General features: G+C 39.3%; 3 protein-coding genes across 3 annotated transcripts; 1 reads left to right on the top strand and 2 right to left on the bottom strand.

The window, feature by feature from the left end:
* Nucleotides 1-1,611: 1,611 nt before the first annotated feature.
* Nucleotides 1,612-5,152, bottom strand: LOC108598108 (protein I'm not dead yet). The gene is made up of 10 exons (XM_017984728.2): nt 5,013-5,152; nt 4,795-4,954; nt 4,617-4,733; nt 4,402-4,550; nt 4,230-4,344; nt 4,121-4,170; nt 3,941-4,063; nt 2,689-3,400; nt 2,498-2,635; nt 1,612-2,438 (listed from the first exon to the last, which is right to left on the bottom strand). Exons 1-10 carry the CDS (start codon nt 5,015-5,017, stop codon nt 2,310-2,312), a joined length of 1,698 nt encoding a protein of 565 aa, XP_017840217.1. The 5' UTR covers nt 5,018-5,152; the 3' UTR covers nt 1,612-2,309.
* Nucleotides 5,153-7,568: 2,416 nt separating this feature from the next.
* Nucleotides 7,569-7,871, bottom strand: LOC108604504. The gene has a single exon (XM_017994044.1). It carries the CDS (start codon nt 7,869-7,871, stop codon nt 7,602-7,604), a length of 270 nt encoding a protein of 89 aa, XP_017849533.1. The 3' UTR covers nt 7,569-7,601.
* Nucleotides 7,872-8,838: 967 nt separating this feature from the next.
* LOC108601963 (peritrophin-48) lies at nt 8,839-10,391 on the top strand. The gene is made up of 3 exons (XM_017989954.1): nt 8,839-8,877; nt 8,936-9,522; nt 9,583-10,391. The coding sequence occupies exons 1-3, from the start codon at nt 8,871-8,873 to the stop codon at nt 10,324-10,326; spliced, it is 1,338 nt and encodes a 445-aa protein (XP_017845443.1). The 5' UTR covers nt 8,839-8,870; the 3' UTR covers nt 10,327-10,391.
* The last annotated feature ends 249 nt before the right edge of the window (nt 10,392-10,640 follow it).

The following is a 10,640-nucleotide window of genomic DNA, read 5'->3' as shown; positions in this document are numbered from 1 at the left end:
AATAAAAAGCTTATTTGAATAAAATTAAAAAAGAACTATGCTAGAAGCCAATTATAATAATCCGCAGCTTGGTTTCATTTTAGAAACATATTTTGCTATTTAGACAAATAACTAATACGTATGAATATGAATATGCAATGAATAAAAGTTTTAAACTAAGTTTGCAAACAGTAAAAACTTAAAAAAATTAGTCCAAAATATTTAAAAATGTTGCAGCTCTAAAAATGTTAGATCATTTTAGAACAGAAGCTTGCAGATGTAAGAATTATATTTGAACAAAATTAAAAAAGAATTATGCTAGATGCCCATAATAATAATCCGCAGCTTGGTTTCATTTTAGAAACATATTTGCTATGAAAAATATATATATAATATTTAAATCGTATAACCCTAATGCGCACACACATATTAAATGCAAACTCTTGACTATATGTCACGCTTTGTTATTTATTTTCACTGGGTATAAATAAATCTCTGCTGCCTGCTGCCACCTGTGGGCTTTTAAGTCAGTAAAACAGAGAGAGAGAGCGGGAGAGAGCGATAGAGTGAGGCTGTATTTTGTCAATTTGACTGTGTGAAACCTGCGCAGATGTCAAAAGGGATAATGAGCTTCAAGCCTGTGCCTGCTGTTTGCCACAGCTTTGCTTCTTTTTTTGTTGTCGGTTTGCCAGCGCTGTGGAAAATCAGCTTAGAGCGTTGTATATGTTTACTTATGCATGCCTATAGAAATTTATATTTATTTGCAAATTGTCAGTTGCGAGCAGCCAAATATATTATACTATGCTCCAAGCACAAGTTATTGATTAACAACAACAACAAGCCACAACAAAAAAGGAGCCTAAAATGCCAAACAAAACAATTAAATAGCTAAATTTGCGCGTCTATGAATATTCATGAGGCATGCGCAACGCATTTAATTATTAAATAGTTTGCATATAAATGTGCAAATGCTGGTGGTGGGCGCCCCCCCTCAAGGCCAGAGCGACTGAGCCTGAGTGTGAGTACGTGTTGGCATTTCGGAGTGGCTGGACGCCTGTGCTCATGTCTAAATTAACAAATGAATTATTTAGTGGCAACACTTTTCGTGGGCACTGTTTGTATTAGGTGCGAATGGCCAGTCGGGGATTTACTTAAATGCGAAACTGTGTAATTTGCTTAAAAGCACGTTGACACTGCTGGACTTTAATATAGCGCAGAAGAAGTCAAAGCTGCAGCAATTCCATTTTCTATTTGTGGTAAGCAGCGCACACCTGTCGGTCGGTCGGTGGGTCGGTCGGTTCGCAATTTAGTTATTTCTGTCTAGCAACAGCAGCCCCAGCTTTCTTTTATGGTTATATTTGTCTTTGTGGCGCACTGCGCTCTTTTCTTTCCAGCCATACTAAGCTGAGCAACAAAGTTTTTGCCGCAAGGCACGTCTAGATTGATGTACACCGAACAGCTGTTGCCAGGCTGCGACATAAACAGTGCCATACTTATGACCATTAGCTATTAAATTTAGAATTTCGAATTTGATTTGCATGCAGCGACTTAAAGCTAAGCGAGAGGCCCACAATTTCTATTTCAAAATGCTAAATGGCAATTGAATATAAATCGATAAATGCTGCAATGTTGCTTTTGAAATATTCATGTATTAAGTAATTATCGATTGTAGTCTGCAGTGTTGCAAAAGAGTGTTAAGATACTTGAATGTTGTTATACCAAATTGTTCTAAAAAATTTTGTTCAATTTAAATTTGAAGCTTTTAACTGATTAATTTAGTTTTACATCAACTTTCATCTCTAAGCATCTGTAACGTCTCACAAATATTTGACTTTTTCACTTCGACGATTGTTAAATTTAGTTTTTACATCGTTGCACAGCAATTAATCGATTAATTTAGCTTTACATCAACTTTCATCTGTAACGTCTCACAAGTATTGGACTTTTTCACTTTCTTCACTAAATTTAGTTTTTAAATCGTTGCACGGCAATTCATCGATTAATTTAGTTGTACATCAACTTTCATCTCTACTTCACTTCTTCATTTCAATGATCGTTAAATTTACTTTTAACATCATTGCTGCTTGTTCATAGTTTTGTAAACTAACTTGCACCAAATGAATCCGATTCTAGTCTTTACTTTCTTCTACTTCTGCTTTGAAGTGCACAATATTTTGCTACGAATCATTGGATCACCAGCTATAAACAACAGACTCAACACAGTCTGTTGCTAACCAAAATTTTGGAATCATTAGTTAGAGCTTGCCTAAGCTCAAGCGCTAATTAGAAGTCATCACAAAGAATTTGCTTGAAAGCTGATTTCTTCAGCATTATTTGCTAGTTGTTAACATCTCTGCTTCTTCATCATCATGACCTGGATAGCCAGTATCGGCAAATGCTACGCTAAACAACCACGTGGTTAAAAACGAGGCTAAAGTGGGCAACCAGCCGCCAATCATCTGTGTGTGTGTGTGGCCATGATTTTAAATTAAATAGAGCATATATAAGTAGTACTCACAAATTGATATGGACGAATATTAGCCCAGCCAGCGACAATTGTGTTGGCTGGAGCACTAACGGGCAGCAGGAAGCTAATGTGAAGTGCCGAGGAGAAGGCAATGGCGACGGCACCAGCGCCAAGTTTGAGGCGTAAGCCCTGCAAGGAAATTGTTAAGACATTCGTGTTGAGCAATCGAGAGAGCAACTTACGGCATCGATCATAGTTTGCAGACCAAATCTGGAAACACCACAGCCGGGCACCAGGGCTGCAAAGGAGGTGCCTATGATAGCACCATGAATGGCAGCACCTTTCCGCTCTAGTCCAATTTTCACCAAATGATCGCCAATTAGTTCATAAACTTTGGCTGCCTTAAGGGCATAGCTACCGCTAAAAGCGCTGCCCAGCATAAAGATATGTGCCCAGGGTGTGTCCGCGTTGGCCTTATTCCAGCCAATTAGGGATGGCGACTTGCCCGGCTTGGCGGGCTGAATGCAGCAATAATAACGACAAAATGCATAATTTGCGGGTATAGCAAACCATAGTATGGCCATCAATATAAGCGCAACCGATGCGCCTTGGTCCCCATGCTCGGCACGGAGCTCATCACCCCAGCCCCAGAAGATCAACGGATGACGCGTAAGTAGCACCGGCAAGGTAACAATTAACATTATAAATACTAATATGGGATAAACACCCCAGGGACCCATGGCGTCTTTTTTGGCATTCATGGCATTGCGTAGTGTGTCCTTGCCCGCTGAAGCTTCTCGCACCATTTCTCTGGTTTTATTATTTTTAAAGATGCCCACACGAAAATAGCCAAAGAAGAAGAAAACAATCGATATCCAAACAAAGATGAGTCCAATAAATGCGGGTCCCATTAAAAGGATGATTCCTTTGCCAGGTTCCTTGTCTTCCAAATGTCTGCAAAACGAAAAGAAGTTGATAAATACTTATAAAAACAAGTGGACAAATTAAAGTTGGGGGCCCCCAACTTTTAGATACACTTTGACTAGGGCATTCTTTGACTCATGAACACATGTCTATATTGAAAATTGAAATGTAAATAATGCCCAAGTTATTTATCAGATCCTTCTAAAATTCGTTTTTTTCAATTTGCGGTGGACGGGGGAGGAAAAAAAAAAATAAAAGCATAGTGTCTACGGGTATAGGAGCACCTACATACCAAGTTTGGTTGCTCTATTCGCTCTTATAGTTCTAGAAACACGGCATCATACCAGACGGATGGATCGGACGGAACGGACAGACGACATGCTATATCTACTCAGTTGCTTGCTGATCAAGAAAATATATACTTTGTGGTCTGCCACGCCTACTTCTCCCTGTACATACATTTGCACAACTTCATAAGACGCTTTCCATTGTTACAAAAATGTCAAAGTGTATAAAAACAGAATTAAGCATAAAGATTTGCCAGAGAGCGAATCGCTACACTAGACTTACTTTTTAAAGGTTTTATGTATCAAATAGTTGGGCTCCTGAAAAATCGATATCATGGCGCCCAACGTGGAAGCATAACAAACCGTCAAATAAACGCCAATTGCAGGATTTGTTGGATATGGTATACTAGCCAAAAGAAATGCAACTATATTTATTAACTACACAAATCAATTAAAAACTTACGACTGACGCTCATAGGTTTCCTCATCGCTCTCAGTTTCAAGTACGCCAGCCTAAATGGTAAATGTTAAATAATTAAATCAAACTATATAAATTTAATTGCAATACGCACCGCTTTGAACTCTTTCATAACAGCCATTGCAATTTTCATCCAGATAGCGCTAATAAAAGTGGAATTAAATAATATCGAACAGAGAAATGTGCCAATCATCAAAACAAATTGTAGGCTAAAAGCAAAATCAATAATTAGGTGCAATCAAAAAACCAAAAAGTAAACAACTTACAGCAACATACTCGAGCCTGTTATTTTGATAACCCACATGGCCAGACGTTCGCTCAGCTTGGAAGCATCCATCATAATGCCAGCGAAAATGCTGCCATAGGTAACAAACAATAATTCGACATAATAATACTTGGCGCAGTCTTTGGACGACTGCAAGCGAAAAACAAGCAAAAAAAAATTAAAACTAGTCGTAGATGTAATAATTAAAATGCTTACCGCTATGCCCATGACTGGCACCAGCACAATATAGATAAAAGCAATTGCGCCTTGTGATATTAAATTAAATATATAGTAGATATAGACACAGCAGCCCAGATATATCATACGTTGTGGCTGTGAGAGCGAGCGAGAAGCTTAAGTTGTGCTTATAATTTTATTATAGTGGCTTACTTACAAGAACAAATGAATTATTAACAAATAGCAGTGGACAAAGTAAAATTGGTACAAGCAACACCATGAGGCCCTTCCAATGATATTTGCAAAAGTCTTTGCGATTTTCCGACTCCGGATACGGCAGCATACCCGGCTTGTAGTCCTCCTCTATATTGGGAGCGCTGCAAATTGAAGCGATAAGAAATGTCTATTAAAGCTTTAACTGTTGCATATACTTACGCCATTGTTGTTGCTGCAGTGTCTTCTTATGTATTTAAGTTTAATGTATATTTACTGTTTTGTGTAGAAATGTTGGAACTGTCGAATTGAAAATTTACGAGTGTAATATACTCGAAATGTGCTTGTAATATTGTGTGTGTGTGTGTGTGAGTGCTGCTGCCAACTTCTGACAGCTTTCGTAAACACAACTAGATGTTGTAAATGATATGTGCACACACACACACACAGACATACTGTTGAAGATTTCATTTATTATTTAAGTGACAGCAGCAGCTGCAATTGCAAACTGCAACTGATTTTTGGTATTAAATAAATTGCTTAGCTTGTCAAGCGACGATTGACTTTACCTCAAGCATAAATTCGCTTAGCTATATTATTTAGATTTATGTTACAAGCCAACCAAATGTATAATTTCACTCACAAAATATTTACATTCAACTAAATTTATTTGCATTTTTTACCATTGCCGTCTGTCCGTCTGTTGTCTGAGCGAGCTCAGTTCATTTAAATTGAAATTGAGCTTACAATTTGATATGCAAAATCAGAGCCATTAAAACTGCTTTATGTGGCAGCATCACAAGTTTTGCTGATGCAGATTTAATGCTCACATACATAAGCATTTCAAGTTTGCCGCACATTAAATTGGCAATTTGGTTGGTCTCTATGATAGCCAAAAAGCAATGCATGCGTATTGCCAAAGTTTTTCTAATAGCCGGGCCAACTTAGCTGCATGTGGGTCAAGTCTTAAGCACGGCTGCTAGCCCAATTGCACTTTTGGCTAATAAAACTTTCGCCAGGTACTGCGCCAAGCAGATGAATCAAGTTCATACACTGGGAGAATTCACTATGACTGTCAATGGAATGCAAAACAACTACAATATACACTTTGGAATTGTTGAAATATTTAATTGTAATTTAAATTTAATAAAATTAATCAATTTTCTGCTACGACTGAAATGCAGAGCACATTACTACAATATACACTTTGATAAAGTATTGAAAGAATTATAATTTTCTAATATCGGGTTGGAATTATTTCATTATAATGCAGAACTAATAAAATTAATACACTGAGTAAATAAATTCTGTACTCGACTACAGTATACACTTTAATATTGGTAATATTGAAACATTTTATACATCTGCGCTTACTGTCGAGTAATCAAACACAACTTAAAATACACTTATAACTATTTGGTATAAGAATTCAACTAAATATCAATTTATGCGCCCACAACTAAAACATACACTTTAATTGCTGCAACTTTAACTAAATGGCAGCAGAGCTAAGCTAATGTCCAACTTTAGTATACCCTTTTTGCACTTTTCAAATGCCAAGCGTTTAACAATTCGAAACTTTGAATGTAACCTTAGCATTTTTTTTTTATATTTTGCGCAGACAACTTTGTTGGGGCGTGCACTAGAACAAAAGCAACGTCGCCATCGCCGTTGCAGTCGTTTGGCAATTCTGCGTAACTGTTGCAACGGTTCCGCTTCGTTAGGGTAGCGCCATCGCGAAAGCTGGTAGCATAAACTTTGCCCAGCAGCAGCAGCAGCAGCTACCCAAAAAACCGAATGTCACTGCAGATAATGTTGCATCAAATGTTTGCTCAGCAGCGTGTGAGAGAGGGGAGGAGGGGGAGGGCACGTGTGTTTTTCGCTGCTGCACCTGTCTGCGCTTTAGCTTTGCTCTGTGCAATCGCCAGTGAAAATGCGCGCAGCAAACTTTTGCAGCAGCTCAAGTTGGACCCAAGAGCTGAACATTTGTGTGCTTGTGTTTGAGGTTTGCTGTAGCATAAATTTTCATTGTCTGTCTGTCTGTTGAACATTTAATTTCAATGCACTCCAAGATATACCGTTTTGTCAAGGCTGCAGTTTAATTTGTTGTGCATGTAATTGAAACTTGATAGAGAACTAAAGCAGCAGCGACGTTTAGCTTGAATTTGATAAGCGACAAATGTTTAAAGTGTTAACTTAATTGTGATAAAAAAAAAAAAGAAACTGATAGCAGCAACTTTTGTTGTTGTTGTTGTTGTTGTTGACAGTTTGGTGATTGTGACTCGTGTTTGGCGCTTGTCGCTGATTGACGCCATTGAGTTAAAAGCCAATGAAGCATGCCCAACATGAAAGCAAACAATGACAAAAGTAACAACAACAACAAGAACAATAAAGAGCTTAGGCCATAGTTATGAGCATATAGCTATAGCTATATAAACTATAGGCACATTGCCATACAAACAAAAGTCCATACACACAAAGTGTCTGTCTGTCTGTCTGTCTGTGTGGCTTGCGGATGTTGATTGACTTTTGTTCAACGCATACGGAAGTTTGATAAACACAAAATGGCGACGCTTGTCTTTTGCATATATAAATATTTTTTGTTTGTATTGTTTTCCCCTCAACTTTTTGTTGTTGCCATATAAAGGCAGCGCCATTGTTGTATTTTGGCATGTGTAAATTTTGCACGCGCACGTGGCGTATACGCAACAATAAATATCTTTAAATATGACGCACACTTTAAAAAAATATAAGCAATGTATAAAGTTATTTGCTATTTAATTTTTAAGTAAATAAATTATTAAGTTAGCGCTAAGCTCGCTTGCGACAACGTCGCCCAAGCAGCTCCCAGCCCCACCAGCAGCGCTGCAGCGAATCCATCAGCAGCTCACCAGTCGTCGCCTCCTGCTGCAGCAATTGCTCGCAATTCTCTAGCTCGTATTCCTGCTGTAGCTGTTGCAATGCCCGGCAATAGGCCAGCTTATCCGTTTGCTCCTGCTCCATCTGCTGCTGCCAATTGCTAAAGCTGCACACGCAGCCACAAAACAGCAGCAGCAGCCAATGCGCTTTGCTGCTCTGCATCGCACACACTGAGCGCGAGTTACTTCAATTTGCTTGCCGAGCTGTTGTTGCTGCAGCTGTCTGGCAAAACAGTTGCATAAATTGTTTACGTTTGTTGCAATTCATACTTCAGCTGCTAAGTTATTTATTTATAACGCTCTATTGTTGTTCTCAATGTTCTCAAGAGCTGCAGATGCTAATCGAAATTCGGGGAATACTAAATTGTTATTTTCAAACAAAAATTTACTTATCTTATTCATTCAATATAGTCATTGACTATGGTACTCAACTAAAATACACGCGCTTACTCTTAAGACAAGAAATCAGTCATACATTTCAAGTTTTATATATAAGGAATACCCCAATGAATAAATTTTGTATGCATCAAAAGTATTTTATTAGTTTGGTTTGCAAAGAAAGCAAATATTGAATTATTTTAATGATTTTTAATGCAATAATAATTATAAACGTAGAAAATAATATTTTTACTTTACGATTTTTATAAAATCGATAAATTTGTAAGCGATAGCGACTGCTTTAAGGCATCCTTGCTATTCAAATATGCTGCTTAAACTTGAACTTATTTACGCTTAAGTGCAAAATTTAAGTGCAGCAACAACTTTAACCATTTTTAGTCTGAAATGTTATTTATAGAGATTGTTTATCGTTTGTACTATTTATATGTATGAGTTCATTATAGCCAAATGACATTGCTGTCTTTACTAGATAATGGACATTTCCACGAAGGGCTTGATCTTTTTTTCTAGGTCTATTGAATTTTGACAAATGTAGATAGAACGTGAACTAAACGCAGATAAGAACAGAATGTAATTAAAATTGCGGATGTGGCTTATCAAATTAAAGTAAATTAAAAATTGTTAAATATTGTTTTTTACTTTTTTGGTAAAAATTCAGCACTTATCAGTGGCAAGAGACGAACAATTGCTTGAGTATAAAAGACAAGAGTTTGGAGTTTGGCAAATCATAGCGACTTGGTAAAGCAAAGCGTAGAGACTAAACATGGCTGGTGAGTAAATGGAAGCAGACTAAGGATATTAAGCGATAACAATTTCAATGCACCACAGGCAAACAACTATTGGCCTTGATCGGCTTCGTGATGCTGGGGCAAGCCTTGGCCATCAATCAGGTGCAGGAGAATAACTACAATGTGACCGCCGTTTGTACCACCGTGAAGACGGGCACAGCACTGGGCAGCATCGATTCCTGTGACTACTACTACGTCTGCACACCCAACGGTCCCACCAAGAGCATGTGCAGTCCCGACTCTCAGTTCTCCGTTGCGGCGGGCCAGTGCGTCCAGGGCTACAACTGCATGGCCTCCGACAATGTGAATCCATGCAGCGGCGGCACAGGCACCACCGAAATGTGGGTCGGTGTGCCCACCAATTGTCACGAGTACACTTATTGTGTGGGCAACAAGCCCAGCGGCAACGGATATTGCTCCAATGGCGCGGTCTTTATACAGTCAATGCAAAGATGCGACTGGGGTCCATGCAATGAGGTGCCACCAGAAATGGATAACGGTGGTGTGCTCACCAATCTGTGCCAAGTGGTGCCGCCCAACTTTTACTTTGGCGATATTGGTGACTGCCAAACTTGGCACTACTGCGGAGCCAACGGACAATTGTACACCAGTAATTGCCAGACGAGCGTAAGTTTGAATTAAATGCGCTCAATTTTGTTTGGTGTTAACATTCGCTCTCATTCATAGGCATTCATTGTGTCGACCGGCCAATGTGGTTACTCCAACAATGGCGAGTGCTCCAGAATCGATCCCAATCTGCCACCATCATCTTGCTCAGTCACTGGCGATGTGATTCCCAACAATGCTGTCTGCGGCTCCTACTACTACTGCTCGAACGGCGTCTATAGCCCGGTCAACTGCAACGTTGGCTACTACTTTGATGTGAACACAAAGTCGTGCGTTATTCGCCAGAAGGCCACACCCGCCGCTGGCTGCAATCGCTGTCAATACTTCAAGCAAAGCTTCGCCAATGCTGTGGACACCACATCTTGCCAGGGCTGGTATTACTGTAACAATGGTCAGGCTAGTGCTGAGCAGTTCTGCGGCGTTGGCACATTCTTCAATGAGAATGAACAGGGCTGTGCAGGCACTGGCGGCTTGCCGCAATACGCTAGTGAGAACGGAGCATGCAAGGGCGCTACGGCATCCGACGCATCCAGCACCGTTGTCCCTCCTTCATCTTCTGAAGTCACCAGCAGCAGCGATGCTCCTTCTTCGTCATCTTCAAGCGACGCTCCTTCTTCGTCATCTTCAAGCGATGCTCCCTCTTCGTCATCTTCAAGCGATGCTCCTTCTTCGTCATCTTCAAGCGAGGCTCCTACAGACGACAAGAGCAGCACCACCACCGAGGAGAGCACCACCACCGAAGAGAGCACCACCACCGAGGATAGCACCAGCGAGGAGACCACCACGACCAAACGTGGAGAGTAATAATAATCCACTAAACCGCTGAACATTCATTCAAAGGCAAAAGCAATACCAATTATGTATTAATAGCCGACAGATCTGTCTTAATTTTAATTAATAAAGCAAGCAAATTCACAAAATATTCATTCTGACAATTTATTTCTTCTTCCGAATGTGAAGAAGAAGAGTCTACAATGACAAGTTGCAAAATTCTATTGATTGAAACGCAAAGAATTACAAAAGCTCAAGATAAAGAAGCAAACAAACTTTGATTATGATGCACTATATATATTAAATTAATGACGATAACAAAAAAAGCTATTATTTATCGATTAAGC

This window comes from Drosophila busckii, chromosome 2L (assembly GCF_011750605.1).
Source record: "Drosophila busckii strain San Diego stock center, stock number 13000-0081.31 chromosome 2L, ASM1175060v1, whole genome shotgun sequence".
Taxonomy (NCBI): Eukaryota; Metazoa; Arthropoda; class Insecta; order Diptera; family Drosophilidae; genus Drosophila; species Drosophila busckii.
The sequence above is the reverse complement of the archived record's forward strand: the minus strand, read 5'-3'. Positions and strand labels throughout refer to the sequence as shown.